A 21886-nucleotide genomic window follows, 5' to 3' on the forward strand; every position below is an offset into this window, starting at 1 on the left:
AACTTGCACAAGTCTTGGCACCTAAACATTTTTCAGTATGACGAGTGGGCATTCTACTAAATTTTCACCAGCCCACCCATTTATTCCTATGAGAAACACCTACACCTATAACTGATTGCACTGATCATGGGTAGGGATGTCGCGGACTGTTCTGCGGCGAACTTGTTCGCGCGAACATCGGCTGTTCGCGTCCGCCGCAAGTTCGCGAACGTCGCGCGACGTTCGCCAATAGGCGTTCGCGTCAAAATCGTTCGACCATTCGACCATTCGGTCGCTAAAATCGAACGATTTTCATTCGATTCGAACGAAAATCGTTCGATCGAACGATTAAAATCCTTCGATCGTTCGAATCGAACGATTTTCGGATGTTCGAAGTTCGCGAACTGTTCGCGAACTGTTCGCATTTTTTGCCGGTGTTCGCGAACGGCGTTCGCGAACACATTATCGGCGGTTCGCTACATCCCTAATCATGGGTAGGTGATTATCAGCTACACTATTCCCTGGCTGTCACCCATTACCAATATAAGGAGTATGTTCCCTTCTCTAATGATTCCTATTTAATATCCAGTCTTACATAATTCTGCTTTGTTTATGAGACATCAATATTTTATAAAAAATCTAAACTGTCTCATTTTTTGCTGACATTGTTCACAACTTATATTTCATTTCTATCTCCCCTCCCTTCCCATTTTCTTCTTGCAGTGTGAAATTAGTGCTCGTTATCATTTTTTAATTAAAAACTAAGTTCTTTCCCCAATTCTCAGTGCTCACAACAGGGGCAACTAATTAACTGGGGAGGATTCTATTATGGAAAAGTGGTTACACTCTATGGGTTTTTATCATGGAGGTGATTATTCTGTAGGAGTACTGAAGTACTAGGCTGCTTTTAAGGATGCAAAGGCAATTTAATTTCGAAAGAGTATAAAGCAGTAACAAAAAGCTTTACAGCATAAAGCAAAGTAGACTGTAATTTTCACATATAACACAATGTCAAAATTACAAACGTACAGATGCATCTTCTTCCATGAATCAAGAAATGATATAGCACAGAACAATATGGTATAACATAGGACAGCAATTTACAACACAAAGCTGCCTGATATTAATCAGGGCCTGCGTGTTATAACAAAATATTAAATATAACACAGGGCTGATTTCATGATGAAATATCCTGTATTGAATAACAAATGACCAGCATTATCTAGTACAGGGATGGGATCCGTTATCCAGAAACCCATTATGCGTAAAGCTCTGAATTACGGAAAGGCCATCTCCGATAGACTCTATTATAATCAAATAATTCTTTGTAATAATAAAACAGTACCTTGTACTTGATCCTAACTAAGATATAATGAATCCTTACTGAAAGCAAAACCAACTTATTGGGTTTATTAGATATTTACATGATTTTCTAATAGACTTAAGGTATAAATATCCAAAATTCTGGAAAGATCCGTTATCCGGAAAACCCCAGGTCCCAAACATTCTGGATTACAGGTCCCATACCTCTAATAAGTCTAAAGCAACTAGATTTGCTGAGTAATCTTGAAAACAACCATCTTACTTAATCAGTGGTCTGTATTCTATAACACATGACCAGCATTCAATTTAGCCCAAGACCTGTAGTCTATAAAACAGGTACAGCATCTGATTTATAGTAGCACAAGTTTCGCATTCTATTATACATGGTCAGCCTCAATAAAGAAAAGGGCTAATATGTTATATAGCACGGGGTCTAATATATCTGATGGCCTATATGTAGTGATGGGCGTATTTGCGCCGTTTCGTTACGCCGGAAAATTGCGAAATTCGCGAAACGGCGCCGGCGTCTCGTTTTTGTCTGTATTACACAGGGCCAACATTTAGGGGGTTATTTACAAAACACAGAGTTTATCTCATTATTTTATTATAAAAACCCCGACCAAACTCCCATGCCCAATTTGACCTTATTTATTCATTTAAAAACTCGAATTAATTGGATCTGGAGAAAACCCCAATAAAATCAAGTGAAAATCTGATTTTTTCTGACTTTTTTTCCCCGAATGTCTTGATTTTTTCGGGGTTTTGCCTGAAACCCCTGAATTTTTTGGCTTTTCGGGCTAAACCCAGCGCAAACCACAATAACTTCAAATTGACATTGGTGCCTCTACCGTTGACTTATACAGGACCTTGACAGGTCTGAGAGGGCGGAATTTCAGATTCTGGCTTTTTGCCACATGGTGGTATAATAAAAAAAATAGAGAAAAATTTTAGTTTTTTTCATGAAAAATTCGACTTTGCCCTAAAAAGCCTGACCAGATAAATTTCAGGTTTAGTAAATAACCCCCTTAATATAGCATATTGTTTGTATTCTATAAAAACAGCATCTGATACAGATGGCTTCTATTTTACAACAGGACCAGCATTTAATTTACCGTAACCTATTATCTTCAATATTGGGCCAGTACATGCCATGTATTGTATAACTCAGGGCTACTACCGAACTATTATATGTAGTCTGAAATAATATGTGAAAGGCACAGGCTAATTGACACTGTTATTGACTGGATTTGTGCAATAGATCTGCACTACACTTACACTAAATAATTTCTGCACTTTTCACCCTGGCCAGATGCCTCTTCTGCCTATCCCTAGTTTCAGCATGACATCTGATATAGCTCAGTATTGCCAGTATAGTAGTACATGTATGGTATAGCACAGTGTTATCATATGATACAGCACAATACCTACATAGTGCAGTGACATACCTCCCAACTGTCCCTTTTTCGGAGGGACAGTCCCTCTTTTGACAGCTCAACCCGCAGTCCCTCATTTGTACTGGAAAGTCCCTCTTTTCTCTGCACTGAACAGCCAGAAAAAGAAACAAAGTTTCTCACTTAATTGGCTTTTAGCAGAGAGCCAAGAACAGCTAACAGGTGCAAATAAGATACTTTGTAACAATTTTGAGACACAAAAACACAGTTTAGATAAATTTTTTTGTCCCTCTTTTTACTTCCAAAATGTTGGGAGGTATGCAGTGAAGAACCAGCATCTAGTATAGGGTGGGCTTTCCATGGTATAACAGAGACTGCATCTGAAATAGTCTGTATAATATAACTCAAACCAGCCTCTAAGATAGCACATGGCCTGAGTGGTGCTAAGACCAAATAATATCATGCAGTGCCTAAAATATTTATCAGCATCCACCTGTACATTTCTCCATTTGACATTCTCATTTAACCTAATCTTAGAGTCTAACTTAGCTGACCCAGAGGAAAGCAAAAAAGAAAAAAGAAATATCTACAGAGGTGGTATCTGAGTCTCCTAGACTGAAACTTACATCTGGTCTGTCTATGGTAGCATATTTTATGACTACAACTCTGAAGATGTTAAGTACAGGGCTTTGAACCTGTGAGTGATCCCCTCTGCTTCTTATGCTACATCATTTAACTTTCACCTCCCTACAGGTACAGAGCAAGTGCTTAGTTAATTGGCAGTTTTGTGTGACAATTTTGTGCATTTTAGTACTGCATTAAATATGCCAGTGCCCACACTTTAGGTTCTTAAATGTCCACTTCAGAATGTGAATTTGCTTACATGTATAAATTCCTTCCTGTAAACAATACACACTGCTACTGTATATTTATTCCACTGTATAATTGATGTTTACAGGAAAAAAATTTAATTGCAAAACCCCACCTTCAAATAATGCCTAACATACTAAATAAAGCTTCTGTTGTTGTGCAGGTCCAAACTATTATATGCTACTCACAGAAAAGATAACTCAAGAGAAGAGGGCACAGAAATTACTAGGGAATACAAATGAGGGCCTAGCAGGCATTCTTGATTGCAATTCACCTAGCAAAAGCTATTTGTAATTTGAAAATGTGAAATAGGACTTCTCCAGGCTAACAGGATTGGGAAAAATACAGTATTTGTTTCATCTAGGTACTACCATTGGAATGCTTAAAACATCTGGATAAAGTGGCTCTGTTTAAAAGATAGGATTTTGAGACCCTAGACAGGATTCTGGAATTTAAATATATTATATTAACAAGTATATAATACACACACTCATCCTCTAAATAGCAATTGCAGTATTCTGTACTCATTTAGTTAAATATTTGGTTGCCTTTATGTCTTTTTATATCCCTTTAACCACAGTATGTAAATTATATTGTTCTAAGTCCAGTTTTTTATATTCCCCAGCTGTTTAATTACATTTGTTCATGAGATCCCTTTTAATATCTATCTTTTATTCTAACAAGTAACCACTCTTTGTAATACACACTTTCATTTCTGCAACACTCATTTCTATTTCTCTTCTTTTTTCAGCTGGCACCACCTACATTTTTGGGAAAGGAGGAGCACTCATTACCTATACCTGGCCCCCAAATGATCGACCAAGTACAAGAGCTGATCGGCTTGCAGTTGGTTTCACCACCCAACAGAAGGATGCAGTTTTACTGAGAGTGGATAGTGCCTCTGGTCTGGGAGACTACTTACAGCTTCACATAGTAAGGAAATACTTGTATACTATTGCCACATACAGTCATGAACATAAAAAAAAACATTTAAAATTAACTTACAAAATAGTCTCTTCCTTATATAAGCAAAAACCATTTGCTTATATAAGGAATAGACTATTTTATCATTAAAGTGGTTGTTCACCTTCCAAACACTTTTTTCAATTCAGTTGTTTTTAGATTGTTCCCCAGAAAGACTTTTTTCAGTTACTTTCCATTATTTATTTAAGTTTTTTCTAAAATCTAAGTTTAAAGGTGAATGTTAGTGTCTCTGGTGTTTCAGTCTGGCAGCTCAGTAATTCAGGTGCAGACTCTGAACTGTTACAATTTTGTAACATTGAGTTGATACATTTCTCAGCAGCATCTCTGGAGTATTAGCAACAATTGTATCAATTCTAACAGCTGCCTGTAATGAAACTCAGAGATTCTGCTCAGCAGGGACAAAGATAAGAAATGTATCAACTAAATGTATCCATTTAGAACAGTTTACAGGATCGGCGACCCCCCCCCCCCTCCCAGAACTGCTTCAGAAGGAGAGAAATGACACTTTAGACTTCAATATTAGAAAAACCGTCACACAGAAAATAGAAAGTCATTGGAAAAAGTTGTTATTTCTGGTGATCTATCTGAAAACAACTAGTTGTTTGAAGGTGAACAGACCCTTTAACAGATTCATTTGAACCTCTTATACCATCATACTTTACAATAATTTAGACCAGTCTTGTTGAAGAAGCTTACGGACCACCTGACAGAAGTCTACAAAGGAACTCTGCAAAATGTTTTTTTACAAGACCTAAAACATGGATACTTAGATGTTTTATCGGTATATCTTCAGAAATACATACACTCACATCCATTTCTTAATCCCTGGACTTTCTTAGTGTTTCTGCTATACGAGTAAATGGATCTCATTCTGCACTTCAGATTTTTACCAGAAAAAAAAAAAACCCAACGCCAGTGCTAAGCAAGACCTATTATTTTTTTTGTTATTATTTTTTTGTGTTGAGCATTGGACTCCATCCCATTCTACAGTGCAGAAATAGATTATAAGGCGCAAGCCTTAAAACTGCACAGCATGCCAAAGGCACTTAGAAATTCATGTGGGTAGAGAGTCAAAAAATACATAACACAACAGAGCAGATAAATAGCAAGGAACTCTGCATACAGGGAGGATTTATTTGACATCAGAAAACATAGCACTTTATTTAGAACAGAATAGGCAGCATTTAAAACCAGGAATGAAACTCTCTATTTTCTGAGATAAAATGGAAACAGTTTTAGCAGGACACCTCAAATATATGTATATGGAAATTATGATGAGAAGTGGAGGCTGAGGTGGATTAGATATGAGGAGAAGAGATCAGATTGGTGAAAGTAAGGTTCATAAATTAGACCCATGGAAATTAAGGAGCCCACTTATTAAACCTCAAATGTATCTGGCCCAGTTTTTCCCTTTAAGCTATAGCCGATGACTAAGAGGCATATATATCAAGGGTCGAATTGAATAATCAAATTTTTAAATTCAAATTTTGAGCTAATTTTAGTGTACCTCGACTAGGGAATAGTCCAAATTCGCTTTGAAATTGTAAATAATTCAAAAATTCAAATATCGAAATTTATTATGTACGGTCTCTTTAAAAATCCAACTTCGACTATTCACCATCTAAAACCTGCCGAATTGCTGTTTTAGCCTATAGGGGACCTCCTAGAACCTATTTGGAGTCATTTGGTGGACTTTGAAAAATCAATGTTTTTTTAAAAAAATACTTTGAATCTAATTCAATCGAATATAATCTGAATTTGATTTGAATGATCGAATACAGCCTATTCACTCGATTTTAAAAATTTAGATTTTTTTACATTTTGGTTGGTCTTTTTTATATTCAAATTTCGAGTTGATGGGAGTTTAAAGAAAAACTCCCATCACCTCTAAATTCGACCCTTGATAAAGCTGCCCCTTAGTGTTTGTAACACGAAATGTGTAAGGCTGTGGACACAATAAATTGTTTCACTTCAACTGCCTGGTGGAAGATTGCCTTCATTTGAGTGCGTGCTCCAAAGTATTTTCGGTTATTTATCAAAGGTCAAATGTTAGAGGTTTTTTTATACCTTGAATATACTTGAATGAACTCACAATTTGAATAGTTTCTTATTTAAGAAAAAACTCCAATGGAAAAAATTTGTTTCTGCGAGTATGAGTCGCAAAACCTGAAAACTTTAATTAATCGAGTTTTGGGCAAAAAAATTCAAATCATTCAAGTTGAATGGGTTTTCAGGCAAAACCCTCCAAAAGAAAACTCGACATCATGCAGGCTATTAACATTTTCAAATGGAACAAGGGACCTCTGCCATTGTCTTCTACATGACCTTCACAGGTTTTAGATGGTGTATTTTTGGACTCGAGTTATTTCCAGGGTTGGCGTATAATAAATTTCAAGTTTTGACCCAAAAAACCCCTCAAAACAGGATATTTTGTGGAAAAACCTTATTAAATAACAAACCTTATTAAATAACCCACTTATAATTTCATTTGAGTTTTTCTAATGTTTTTTTAAAGTTTGTAGACCCACTGAAAATGAATGATGAATTGATAAATATCAATTCAATCAAGATTTTTTTCTTTGTTTTATTCAGTCGCCTTTTTTTCCATTTTTTAAATAAATAAGCTAACATTCAAGATTTATAATATTCCAAGTTTATTGAAACAATAAGCAGTTTTACTATGATTAAAGGTTCTTTGGAGCGAAAATCGCAAATTTGAATTTCCGATACTATGGGGCAGATTTATCAACGGTCGAATTTAGAGTTCATGGCAGTTTGTAAAAACGCCAATTGAAATCTATTAAATTATTAAATTTGGGTGAATAGGATCAACACGCAATTTTTTTTTTCCTCTTCACGACTCCAAATTGATTGTAGGAGGTCTCCCATAGGCTAAAGCACAAATTCGCAGGTTTTAGATGGCTAATAGTCAAATTTCAATTCTTAAAGGGACAGTACATGATACATTTTCAAAATTTGAATTTCAAATTTGTTTTTTAAATTCAAATTTGGACTATTCCCTAGTCCAATTACAGTAAAATAAACTTGAAATTCTAATTTAAAAATTCAAATTTTCAATTCAACCCTTAATAAATCTGCCTCTTAAATGTTTAAATCTTATTAAAGACAAAAACCTCAAAAACGTCACTGAAAAAAAATGGCATAAAAAAGGTGGTGATTATGTAGAAGGGAAGTGTATTTTCAAAATTGAAGCTATTTTTCAGTTTAGAATTGTTATCTAAGATTAATTTAAAATTTGGCAGACTCATTGAAAATAAAGGACAAAATGTGATTTCACTATGTTTGATTTGTTTGTCTCACATGTTTAGTGATGAAGGTCTTGGTTTTTTAGTTTTTTTTTATAAATAAGTGAACACTCACAATTTGAGACTTCATATAGAAAAAGCTTGAGAATTCAAATTATGTTAACTCTACCTCTACATGTCCAAACGTTCATTTTGCAATTATGATCTGTATATTTCTTCTCTTACATGAAAGATTGCTAGCTGCTACTTACTGTCACTTGTTATTCAGCATTGAATAATACTGAAAAATACTTTTTATTTTGTAGAAATTTAGGTACATTTTCTTCATGCTAAATGAAAAAAGAAAAATTAAAGTTGCACGCCCACTATGGTAGTAAATGAAAACCGCTATTTTCAAAATGGCTAAACGGAATGTGAGAGGCTACAATGTAGACAGAAGCCAGATTGGGTCTGCCCTCTGCCTGCCAACAAGTGGTAGAGTTATCAGTTATAAGCAATGTTCCCTCTAAGCTATGTGCTCTTGAGCTCAAGCACAAATTTTTAGGCCAGAACACACAACAAATTGTGATACGCACAAAGAATTTTGTATTAAAACAACACTTTGACCTGAGCACAACGTTCTTAAAAATAAATGTTTAAAAAGAATTTATTTGTGAAAATAACCAAGAAGGAGTTAGAAGGAACATTGGTTATAAGGGGTAATTTACCAAAACCTAGGGCAGAAGTTGATGTAAACACAAAAGACACATTTTACATTTATTAAGATAAACCCTGTTAAAAATTAGTTTGCAATATATGTTTTTTCCCAGATATTTAAATCTACATTGCCAGATGTTGCTAGTACTGGTGCCTTTTAGAGCACTGGATTAGCTAAAAGAACTCATCTGACAAGGTCTCCATGGTATTTGGGGTTCTTTCTGCTGTTATGAGCTAATATAGATCTATAACAGCAAGAGATATCATTGCTTTTGTCATGCTGTGCCTCTCATATATTCAGAGCTTGTCTGTTGGCACATGATCAAATAATTCCATGCTCACTGAGTTTTTCTGGTGGTTCCTGCTGATCTCTTTTCTCTAGATACTCTTCTTACTCTGAAGCATGAGTGCTTCCTTGTCTCAGCCACTGTAAAAAAATCCACAGGCACTGTCACTAATCAGGGAGTTCCTCAAAATGCGCCTTCTTGAAAGTTAGATTTGACAATATAATAATGTGAAAAACTGACAACTACAGCACCTACAAGGAAGTGGGATTTTCTGCTCTAATCTGTTTAATCATAAAACCTGATGTGTCTATACAGAACACTATACTGTGTGCTTTTAAGAAATGATGCACTTTAACAGCAGTTAATTCAGGGTTCTGGGTTTCCAGAAATTAAGATTATAGTAAAATGAGATTATCGCCTCAAAAAAGAGACACTTGGGAAATACAGGAAATCTAAGAACAAACACGACATACTAACACCTTAGAACATTATTATAAATGGCAATTTTGATCTCATGTCATGGCATTAACTGTGTAATAATGCTTTATATACAAGCAATTTAATTAGCAGAGCCATATATGGAAAAGACGAAATGTATATGCAAGCTTTAACTTGTGTAAAACTAATATTTATCAAGGCATTTCTGACTGTAGTTAGTTGCAAACAGTTTTTATGCACTGCAATGTAGAACATAATATTGTATTATCCATATACTAAATATGCAGAAATATCTACATTATATTGCTTATTGAATATGATATAATATTATCTCAGCAATTCTCTAACCCTTAATACTCTATTTTGGCTACTTTTTTTTTTTATTTATTAAAGATAATAATAGATAAACAGTCCAGAAAATGTACTGGCACTAAGTCGCTTAAATTTATACATCATTTTTATTTTCCTTTCTTCGGTGATCTATAATGTTGTATTGTGAAGAAAGTAAAGTAGGTAAAGGGCAAGATTAGGCCATAAAACCATGTATTTGAATTTAGATGCGTTTCTCTAACTTCATCTTGAAGTTATCATTGGGTATTCTTTTTATATGCATTAATGCAAATGTAACAAATAATTAGTAAATGGGAATTGCACAGTTTATATAAATAATGAGAAACCTCTCAAAGGCAATTAAGCTATTGTAGTAAATCCTCATCCATTGTTGAATCAACTGGATCACCATTTTGACATGGGTTATTCCCACATATACAAATTTGTTATTAAAAAAAATCTTTCTCCTTGAGAACTAAAGGACCTTTGTCCTATTTTAGTTTACCTACATAACAGGAAATGACTTTAAATACAATATTTTTTTATATTAATGGTGATCTGCACCCAAAAAACTGTTTTTAAAATATAGTTCTAATCAAATTTACAATATACACGTATTACAAATGTTGAAACCATTGAACCATATTAAATTTTTTTATATATACAGGTATGGGACCTGTTATCCAGAATGCTCGGGACCTGGGGTTTTCTGGATAACGGATCTTTCCGTAATTTGGGTCTTTATTCCTTAAGTCTACTAGAAATTAATTTAAACATTAAATAAACCCAATAGGCTGGTTTTGCTTCCAATAAGGATTAATTATATCTTAGTTTGGATCAAGTACAAGCTACTGTTTTATTATTACAAAGAAAAAGGAAATCATTTTTAAAAATTTGGATTATTTGGATAAAATGGAGTCTATGGGAGACAGCCATTCCGTAATACAGAGCTTTCTGGATATCGAGTTTCCAGATAAGGGACCCTATACCTGTATTAGAAAGATACTTTGGGGCAGATTTATTAAAGGGCAAAGTGGCCGTTGCTAGCGAAAGAGACTGCTGCTAGTGCAGTTTCGCGCCCAATCGCCAGGTGAATTTTCGTTCAGACAAACTATCGCTACTCCGCAAATTCACTAAAGTGCTAATATAACAGAAGTTTACTTCTTTCACCAGAGTTTACTTTGCCACTTTAGACCAGGCAAACTGATAAGATGAAGCTACATCCTCCTCAAATTTATGTCAGTGACATCATAATCTGTATGTTGGAAAAGCTAAAAAAAAATGTAAAGCGTGATTGCCATCAAAAGTCATTAGATATTTGTGTTAAAATTTCTTTCCAAACCATTTAAAGGGCATGCCACATTTGTTTTAGGATGGGCCCATGTCTAGGGCATTAGAGGATCTCTTTTGTCTTTATTATGCTTCTTTGGACATTAGTAATAATAAGTGGCCACTTCAAGCATTTGCACCAACATCTAATAAAGACGTCCATACAACCTATATGTACGCCCTATTCAAATTGACCAAGGCGTAAGAGTACTAACGAAGTTTCGATAGGCAGAAATGAACTCTAGCGAAAGATCGCTAGGAAATGGTCATGCTGACAAATTAATGTTAGTGAAACTTCGCCAGTGTTCCGCTACCCAGACACAACTTTGCATTTTAGTGAATTAGCGTAATAGTAGGTATTTTTGTCTGGCAAAGTGATGTGAAGTGTGGCGGATACTTCGCTGGTGAATTTGCCGCTTAGAATTACATTTTCTTTCATTAAGTAACCTTTGGGTGGGAAGTCACATTTATTTTACATTTGACATTGTTTTTATAGGAACCCTTTATTTCCATTAAATAAATAATAAAGTAACATGTTTTCTCTATTATTGCTCAAGTGAATGCATCAAATCTCTCAGGCACAGACTGAAATACTTTAAATCTCCTCTCCCATGCAAAATAAAATATTTATAGTTCCCTGAAACTAGTAATGACGTCCTTCATTTTGCTACTCCTTATAGTATTAAAATATTTATATCCTGCTCAAGCGTTTCCCAATGAAGATGTTAAAGACAACAAATTCTAGTTTAAGCACAGCTACTCCATGTTTGGTCCTTGCGAGGTAAATAATTAGATTATCAGTGCACAGACAACCCCCCCTGTATAACAAATCCGTAAAAAAGTCAAAAAAGGGAATGAAGGGGATTGTTTACTGATAATCGAATTATCTACAATGAAAGTGCCAAACATGGCGTAGATTTAATTATAATTTTATAATTCTACACCTCTACCAATCTGGAACCAAAAGAAAGAAAAGATGACCTAACAGTTTGAAGTTCATTTTTTAATGTTCCTTATGAATAAAAAGAAAAAAACACCTTAAAACATCCAATAAGATGTATTGATGACAAATTTAGAATATTTTCAAACAACATTTTTAGCATTTCCACAAGAAATACTAAATACCTAATTACCTTAGGCCCAGACAACATCATAAACCTAGTCTGAGCATGGTCTTTAGACTAAAACAGTCCCCTTTGACCCTTAAGGGACACAGCCTTACAAAGGTTTACTCTGCAGTCAAGCACATATTGCAGGAGCCCTCTGCTGCAGCCTATGGTCATGCGGGGGCTACATAAGGCACAGATCATTCTAAACAAATCATTGACATCAACATTATGTTAAAAAACACAATACAGATTTCACATTAATGGCATTTGTAAACATATTAGGTGCCCTTTTATAACCAGCCACAGATGAGTTCAGTGCTGGGCTGCTAACTTAGGCCCTTGTGGGAAAATCATTATTAAAGTGCATAGTAGTACAACATTCAGTTGGCCTTTGACTTGCATTTTGGAAAGCACAGGAGAAGTTGTTCTGGAGATGCCCAGTGAAAAAATAACACCACCAGGAGGAAAAGGAAGAGGCATTTACCCAGCTGCCCTGATGCTCAGCGCTGGGCAGCAGACTTGTGCCCTGGAGGGCCATCATTTGTTTAAAGTGCATAGTAATGACAAATAGATGCCATTTAAAAACATTTATCTTTTTCTCTGGACATTAGGATTCTAAAGCAGAAGACAAGGATCTTTATTATATGTCCTGTTTAGTCAGCCACAGGCCAATGACTGGGGATTTGCCATGTTTCTTTGCTATGTGACTAAAGAAAAAAACTACATTTTCACACAGAACCTCTCCTTAAAGCGATACTAACGTGTTCCTATAAAAATCATAGGAACGTGTCAGTATCAAGTAAATGCTGCACTCCTAATCATTCCCCTCAAAGCCCCCCCAAAGCCGTCCCCAGCCCCCGCAAACCTGTATTCACCTGACCCTCCGACACTGCTGAAAGACTTTCTGAGCCATTTCAGTGGCTTCCATGGGCTTCCATGAAGCAACCCAGAAGATCTGTTAGTAGTGTCAGCGGGTCGGCAGCACACAGCTTTGCGCGGGGGGGGGGCTTTTCAGGGAACATTTACAGGTGCAGCATTTACTTTATACTGACACATTCCCATGATTTTTATAGGAACGTGTCAGTATCGCTTTAAATTGCACTTAATCCAGTTACAATAATTGTGTTAAAGGCGAAGGAAAGCAACGGAGGCATTTTATTGCCAATAGATTAGCTACAATAGTGCAAGCTAGAATGCTATATTTATTCTGTAGAATGTTTTACCACACCTGAGTAAAAAGCTCTAGAAGTTCTCTGTTTGTTTAGGATAGCAGATGCAGAATTAGCTTGGCGTGACATCACTTCCTGCCTGAGGCTCTCCCTGCTCACTCAGGCACAAACAACAATGGACATGTGAAAAAGCTCAGATTATTTAAATAAGGTGGTTCGAATTGGCTCTCCAGTGCATGTTGTTTTAAGTAGGCCAAGACACAGGCATGGCAACATTTGAGAGTGTTGAAACACACAATACATATGTTACAGCAAATGTACTTAGCTGTTACAAGTGCTTCCCAGATGTTTGTGGCCACAGAGGGACTGGGTGAAGAATATTGGCCACTAGAGGTTGGAAAGTGACAGCAGGGACACAGATAGGTCACCTACTTGATCTTTTTGTGGGCCCACAGATAGGTTGGACCCCCTTCCATGCCCACTTGCCCTAACCGGTTGGGCAGCACATCAGGGTGGTGGTACAGTTTGCAGAAGAGGGTCCACGGAGTGACCCGTCATCAGACCTGACAGAGGCAGGAATACAGTGCATGCCCCAGAACTGTCAGCAGAGCATTATTGCCTGATATTCACGATGTTGATGCTCTCTCTCCAGCCTATTCTTGCGCAGTTCTTCCCTCAATGCAGCCAATTCCAGCCTCAGGAATAGATGGCCATAGATACAGGCCATCCACTGTTTTATATCGAGATCTTGGCTGCATTGCTGCATGACTGTAGGCTGGAGTGTTCAGGAAAGCTCGCGGGCGGTCATACAATCCGTGATGGATCCTCCACAAATGATGATTACAGTCCTTGGTGTTGATTCTGGCCACTTCCCCCAGCAGCAGTAACTAAACAAAAATATAATTAAAACTGTTGCTTGACAATAATTTTTCAGAAAAATAAGCAGATCGCAATTCTTGAACTTAGAATTTCAAGCACCGGTGTTCTACTGTAATTCTGTGTTTATGAAAAAGAGCTTCTGCAACATGTCCAGACACTTTGAGCTTAGTTTATCATTTCATGAAAACCATGGTGCTAAGGACTAATGTAATTTACCAATATTTGCATTGAAACATTAAAGATGTCACTATTACCTCCAAAAAAAAGGCAAACTGAAAGCAAAAAAGTGAAATGTCTAACTAAAAAAATATGCTTTTAGTTATTTAACTAAAATAAAATGGCACACTAGCCAAGGCCGTGGGTTCATAATACATAACATAACATACCTCACCACCACCTTTTCTAATGCAACTCTTCCCTAAGTGCAACTTATTTCTGTCTATGAAGAAGCCTTCAAACCTGACAATGGCGGTCCTGGTGCTAAGCACCCTACATTTTCAATGTATAATTTATGATACCAGGGGTCACAAGAGCAAAGACATTATTGCTTTTTGACTAAGCAATTCCACCCCTGAACTTGTTTTTGTTTGGCAAAAACTAAAATGCTTACTTTTGTGCAAAGAGCAGCACCCCATTCCTGTTTTTAAGCCCTTATGTGCTCCACCCATCCCCTTTAGGGATTAGAGCGCTTGTTAAAACAAACATAATTGGTTCAAGGCATAGTTTGAATTTTTGTATTATCTCAAAAGTAGTACAGAGATCTGCATCTGTAGGCACAATGCCCCATACAGTGGTCAACTTAAATAAAAATAGCCGCTTGTTGCCTTATTGTAAACTTTGCACACTGCATTTTGCATTGAAAATTATCCCTTATATTCAAATCACACCCTCCACTGGCCATTGATGTGTGACCACAGCTGTGCTTAGTGTTGTAACACCACCCAGCCTAGGCACACAACTCTTCTAACCACCCATACCTAAACAAAAGGGATCATATTTAAGTACATTGTTTAAACTTACACCTGGGTGGCAACATAGGTGGCGTGGCCAAGAATTGGTGGTGGAGTCCAGCTTGCTCTTCTGAACAAGATAAACAGGACATAGATATATATAATACTTTGCAAAAAATGCTAAAATCAGTGCATAGTTACATAACAATACTAATACTATTTACAGTACCTTCAGACTGTAAGGGTGGCTCTTGCCATCTGCCCCACTGGCATCCTGGGGCTCATCTTCTGCATAGGCCAGTGCTGCTGCCTCTGCAGGGGTCTGACCGGCAGTTGCTCTCCTCTCCCTCTCTGTGGGTCCTTGGCATTCTGGTGCTGGCGCTAGAAGCACAAGTTAACAAAAGGAAAAATAATGCTTAAAGGGGAAGGAAACCTAGTTGGCGCAAAAACCCTCCCGTGTGTTGCCCACCCTCCCTCCTCCCCCCTGGCCTACCCGTCCCGCTGAGCAAATGCCCCTAACTTGTTACTTAACTTTCTGCGCAGGTCCTGTCCAGGGAGTTCACAGACGAAATCTTCTTCCACGCGATCTTCTTCCTGCTTTGAACGGCGCATGCGCAGTAGGAGCGTTTCACCGGTACGATCTACTGCGCATGCGCCAAAAGTACTTTGTGACTTTTGGCGTATGCGCAGTAGATCCGTACCGGCGAAATGCTCCTACTGCGCATGCGCCAAAACGCCGTTCAAAGCAGGAAGAAGATCGCGTGGAAGAAGATGTCGTCTGTGAACTCCCTGGACTGGACCTGCGCAGAAGGGTAAGTAACAAGTTAGGGGCATTTGCCCAGCGGGACGGGTAGGCCAGGAGGGAGGGTGGGCAACACACGGGGGGGGAGGGTTTTTGCGCCAACTAGGTTTCCTTCCCCTTTAAAGTAACAGTAACCCTAAAAAATGTTATGTGACAAATCCACTCTAAACTGCTTCAATAACAGCTCTATTGTGCATAAAGTTTATTATATTCAATGCTTTGTCCAAAAAACATATTAAATCTCTGCTTCCGGATGTACACTGTAGAATGGCAAAAGGGAGATTGTGCAAAATCGGAGGTGCGGCCCTCCACATCTCTGCCTAGACTGCTGAACCGGAAGCGAGTTCTTGCTGCTGTACTGAGGATTTTACAGACCTCTGCAGGACTTACTTCTGTGCTGCAAGCAGGGAAGGAATGTCCGCAGCGTAATTTACTTCTGTGAGTGCCTCGAGTGTAGAAGGAATGCCCGCAGCGGTTATTCCTAAGCTTGCTTTAGCTTGTTCAGTGCTGCGAATGGTAAAGGTAGCATGCAGATCAGCCATAAATCTAACAAACAGGACCCAGTAAATTACCGCTGTGGACATTCCTTCTCCACTCGCAGCACTCACAGAAGTAAATTACGCTTCGGACATTCCTTCCCTGCTTGCAGCACAGAAGTAAGTCCTGCAGAGGACAGTACAGCAGCAAGAACTAGCATCCGGTTCAGCAGTCTAGGCAGAGATGTGGAGCGACGCACCTCGGATTTTGCAAAATCGCCCTTTCGCCATGCTACAGTGTACATCTGGAAGCAGAGATTTAATATGTTTTTTGGACAAAGAATTGAATATAATAAACTTTATGCACAATAGAGCTGTTATTGAAGCAGTTTAGAGCGGATTTGTCACAAAAAATATTTTTAGTGTTACTGTTCCTTTAACAAGGTTTTTAATAATGTCAAAACTTGCTTCTGATGTGCCTCTTCAGGTCACGCAAGTACTTGTATGCTGTGTATTTGTCAAGGCACACAGCGCTCCCACGGTCCGCCACCTGCTGCCATAGTTGCCTGTGTCTTGCCGCAGTGAGCTGATGGGACTTTGTACCAAACAACAAGTCCCATTGTTGCAACACCTCATCCACTAACATTGTATTCTCCTCACTGGGGAAAAGTAGACTGATTTTGGAGGTCTGTTCCTCCTCTGCCTCGTCCTCCTCCTGCTGGATTTTGGGGCTGGTAGTGGGCCCTCCTTTTAACCCCACTATCTGATGGGTGTTGCCCATCATCATCCCCCCTTCCTACTGGGGTTCCTTCCCCCTACCTGCTGGGCTCTCCCCCCCGGGTGCCCTCCACCTAGCTGCTGGGGTCCCCTCCCCAACAACCTGCTTTCTACCCTGCCCCAGGACCCACTGCCAGGCCAGATGACCTCCTGCAAGGGCACTGAGAAATCCTCCTCCTCCAATTGCTCAGTGGCCCTTGCCCTCCTTGCTGTGGTCCAAGATGCATATCCCTCCCCTCTCCCACCCACCAACACCTGCCTCCATCCATTCCTGCCTACCTTCCATCCCCCCCACTCTTCCTCCTGCCTTCTCTCCCTGTGGGCCATTTTTTATTTTGTTTTTTTTGGGCAGCTTGCCAGATGTGCCTTTTTCTCCTTTGCTTTCCAAATATAAAGTGCACAAAATGTCCATCTATTCTCCTAAAATGGCCGCTGGAGGCATGGAAATGAACGTCCTTTAAATTTCTTGAAATCCTCAATTTTTTCAAGGAAACTGCTTGTAATCCTCGATTTTTACAAGGAAACCATTCATAATCTTTGATTTTTTTAGGATCCAATTTATTCATACAAAATAGATTTTTTTTTAAAAACATATGACAAAATTGTATGAACATACTGATATTTTCAGGAATTATAATAAATCACCCAAAGATCGTGGATTTTTAAAAACACTAAAAAACTAGTTTATTTGAGTTTTTAAATGAGAAAAAAAATTAGTTTTAGTAAAGAGGCCCCATAAGTTTGACTGGACGCTACGGGGCACATTTACTTAGCTCGAGTGAAGGATTAGAAGGAAAAATACTTCGAATTTCGAAGTATTTTTTTGGCTACTTCGGCCTTCGACTAAGACTTCGAATCGAACGATTCGAACAAAAAATCGTTTGACTATTCGACCATTCGATAGTCGAAGTACTGTCTCTTTAAAAAAAACTTCGACCGCCTACTTCGCCACCTAAAACCTACCGAGCACCAATGTTTTAATCCATCCAAGGATTTTAATCCATCGAGCGAACGATTTTCCTTCGATCTCAAATTGCCTAGAAAGCCTATGGGGACCTTCTCCATAGGCTTTCTAGGCAATTTGGGATCGAAGGAAAATCGTTCAATCGATGGATTAAAATCCTTTGAATAGTTTGATCGTTCGATCGAAGGAATTGCGCTTCGATATTCAAAGTCGAAGGATTTAACTTCGAGGGTCGAATATCGAGGGTAAATTAACCTTTGATCCGGGGCGATCCTGGCCCCTCCACCGCCTGAGGCAGCAGCAGTTGCTGCTGCTGCCCCCCTCCCCCGGAAATTCGCTCTTAAAGTACCAGGAGCAGCATTTTTGCTGCCCCTGGTACCTAGTGGGGCGCTGCTGCCTGAGGCGACTGCCTCAACTCGCCTCATTGGCGAAGCACCCCTGCCTTTGATATTCGACCAATAATAAATGTGCCCCTAAATCATCAAAATTTGAGTTCAGGTAAATTGCAGTCAAATGATCACCACAACATCTCTTGTTCAGCAATATTAATGTGCATTCCAATGTTTCAGTCACTTCATTAACATTTAGAAGCCTTATCCACTATGAAATGCACAGCAGTACATATAATCAAAAAAAGGAGATGATGTGCTGATACTACATGTGTTTACCATTTTGCCTTATTTATTAAAAAAAAAAAGTGCATTGGAGATGAAAGGATTTGTTTGTATTAGTCAGTATAGAGGGTTTTCATAATAGATGAAACTGAGAGGGCTAAATATATTTAAGATACAGTAATTTATGTTTTTGTATTCCAGAGGCTGTTGTTATGTCCGTAGTTCAGAAATTACATCAGGTTTGATTTTCTATGAGTTTACAAATAATTAACTATAGTGTGTATGGGGGGAGTATTCTCATCAAGTCATCTGGCCAGGAACCTTCATGTTATGATTTCATTCATTATTTCACTGTGTTTCACTAAAGCTGCTAGTGTTGGTTTTTGCTTTTCTCAAGGTCCTGATACCTATATGTAAGCAAAAACATCTAGTCAATGAATAGGATGTGACCCAAGGGTATCTATAAGACTACCAGTCAAATTGACTTATTGTAGGCTGCATGAAATGATTCTTTGTATGAGACAAACAGCATGAAATAATTCTTTGTATGACTAGAATGTATCCCATGTCTTCAAAAAGTGCAGTTATTTCTATAACAATAAAGTGGCATGCAGTACACTGCAGAACTGATTGTAAAACGATGTAAAATAACTTCATCAGTAGTATTATACAATCATTTTAGAAGTAAATTAGAAGTAATAAATTATGAAATTGGTTGAAATGTTTAACATATATTTAAGCCTAACAGCTTTAGAATTGTTAGTGGCATATTTAATATGCAGTGTAAAATAAAATCTGCAGAAAAAAACGGTGTAAAAAGCTGTGTAAAATAAATAGTGAATTTAAAACACCGTTATTTTACATTGCTCACTCAAAGAAAAAACACACAACAATTTTATGCCATTTTTTTTTTGGCACCACAACTTGGGCCGTCTTCAGGAAGGTGGACACCACACACAAGTGAGACAATTTAAAAGTGAGAAAATGGCGCCAAACATAGAGGCCTGACGTCATCACTAAGGGGCAGATTTATCAAGGGTCGAATTTCATGGGTTAATAAGCCCTCGAATTCGACCCTCGAAGTAAAATCCTTAAAATTCGAATATCGAATTCGAAGGATTTTTTAGCGCAAATACGAACAATTTTAATCGATCGATCAAAGGATTTTTGTTCGATCATAAAAAATTTAGAAAAGTGCTGGGGAAGGTCCCCATAGGCTAACATTTAACCTCGTTAGATTTAAACTGGCGAAGTATGTAGTCGAAGTATTTTTTAAAGAGACAGTACTTCGACTATAGAATGGTCGAAAAGTCGAACGATTTTTACTTCGAATCGTTCGAATCGAATGTCGTAGTAGCTTATATGAAGGTCAAAGTACCCAAAAATTAGTTCAAAATTTGAATTTTTTTTCATTCGAATCCTTCATGCGAGCTTAGTAAATGTGCCCCTTAGTGTCATCAAACAAAAACAACTTCAGCACTACTCCCCGTAGAGAGCTCTGTGTGTATACAGTGTAGCATGAAACTGGCTTCTAATCTCCATATATACATCAAGTTCGAAGATGAAAATAAGGTGCACTGGTGATTAAATAGCAATATCATGTGTAACATAAAACCTAAGCCAGATCTTAAATGGCACGTACTCCTCACTTGCATTGGAGGAATATATCCTATTAAAATTACTAGCACTTACCCCGGGAGGATTGCTATGGCTGACGACAGTGTTGGACTGGCCCACCGGGATACCAGGAAAACTCCCGGTGGGCCCAGGTATCAGTGGGCCCTCCTGCTTCTAAACATTTGGCCTATTTCATGGCCATTCCCTATTTCTATAAGAACAAAGGGGTTAAATAGATGGAACAATAGATTATAGTATGTAAAGAAAAGAGAATAGGACAATAGAGGTTGAGTGAGGAGAAGAAAAATAACACTGAGAGTGGCCCCTGGTCTAAGTTTTTTTGGTGGGCCCCCTGATTTCTATTTTTGGTGGGCCCCTGGTGTCCCAGTCCGACACTGGCTGATGATTATGGGGTGCAGTTTGTCCCAAATACATTCTGTATACAAAACTGTCCCTAATACACAGAATTCATGTCTCTCATGGTATATAAGTATTTTGTGACCATACACAGATTAAAAAATATACAAAAGACTTATTTCTATTAAAGAATGAGAACAACATCTGGTTAGTGCACAAAAGGATGTCATTATATAACAAACTCCATTCTGTACACTTTAACAAGCAATCTGTCTCACAAATGTATAACCTCCATGTAACGGACGCACTTATGTGCAAAGTTACTTACAGAATGAATTATGTAAAAAAAACTTGGACATAATAATACCCCTTCAATGACGTCTGACAAACTCTCACAGCCAGTTATATGTTTTGCATATGATTGTTAGACTCCAATATCTCCTGCTAGCTGTAATCTTGCACCAGTTAGCTTTTAGCAGTCTCTTAATAATGTGCTTAGCTATAGTTCAACTACTACATAATAGCTTTAGCCAGAGATGTGGGACTGATCATGTGCACACACATTCTGTATAGTATGATGTGTAGGTTATATGAGCAGCCACTCCTGAGTACTGTGTACAAACAAAAGGGGTCATTTAAGCAGGGGCAATTTTAGGGGATCATAATTTATTAATATAGAAGCAACAAGCTGCACAATGCTTTACATTATTTCTAACAAAAGGGCTCTAATGATGCCGTCCCCTTACCTGCCCAGTGCTTAATCCTTTCACATAAGAGCGGGTCGAGGGGGGGCACAACACTAGTGCAGAGAGCAGAACTGCACACATGTAACACGCATGTCACATCAGTAATTACGACACCCAGAATTAGAAAAGAGCAATTGGGTCTGATTAGTGTCAGAGCACAAGTATAATTGTGCAAATTGTAATGTATTGGATGCAATTGTGTCAGACATCTCATCTGCATTCTGCATTGTGGCTAAAAAAACTTGGCAACTGTGGTCATAAATGACCCGGAAAGTCTATGTAGTACAATGTGTAACCTTGGTGATTAGGGATAGTGATGGGTCAATAAATTCGCCAGACCCAAATTTGGTATGAATTACCGCATTGTGCCACAAGCAAATTAATTCGCAGCCAAAAAATCCACCGCACTGTTGTGTGTCAAAATTATCCACACGCCCATTGACTTTAATGAATTTGGACCAAATAGTTGCACGTATAAAAATTGTAGCTCACGTCAAAATGGACACGCATGAAAATTATTTTGACGCCCATTG

At 38.0% G+C, this 21886-nt stretch overlaps 1 protein-coding gene across 17 annotated transcripts in view; it reads left to right on the top strand.

The window, feature by feature from the left end:
- LOC108713967 (neurexin-2-beta) overlaps positions 1-21886 on the top strand; it is a 404763-nt gene that overhangs the window by 319534 nt on the left and 63343 nt on the right. For all 17 annotated transcript variants that reach the window (XM_041590057.1, XM_018257736.2, XM_041590065.1 and 14 more), the window contains one exon: positions 4315-4496. In XM_041590057.1, the coding sequence (XP_041445991.1) occupies positions 4315-4496 (182 nt within the window). The remainder of the gene's footprint in view (positions 1-4314; positions 4497-21886) is intronic.

This window comes from Xenopus laevis, chromosome 4L, assembly GCF_017654675.1.
Source record: "Xenopus laevis strain J_2021 chromosome 4L, Xenopus_laevis_v10.1, whole genome shotgun sequence".
Classification (NCBI taxonomy): domain Eukaryota; kingdom Metazoa; phylum Chordata; class Amphibia; order Anura; family Pipidae; genus Xenopus; species Xenopus laevis.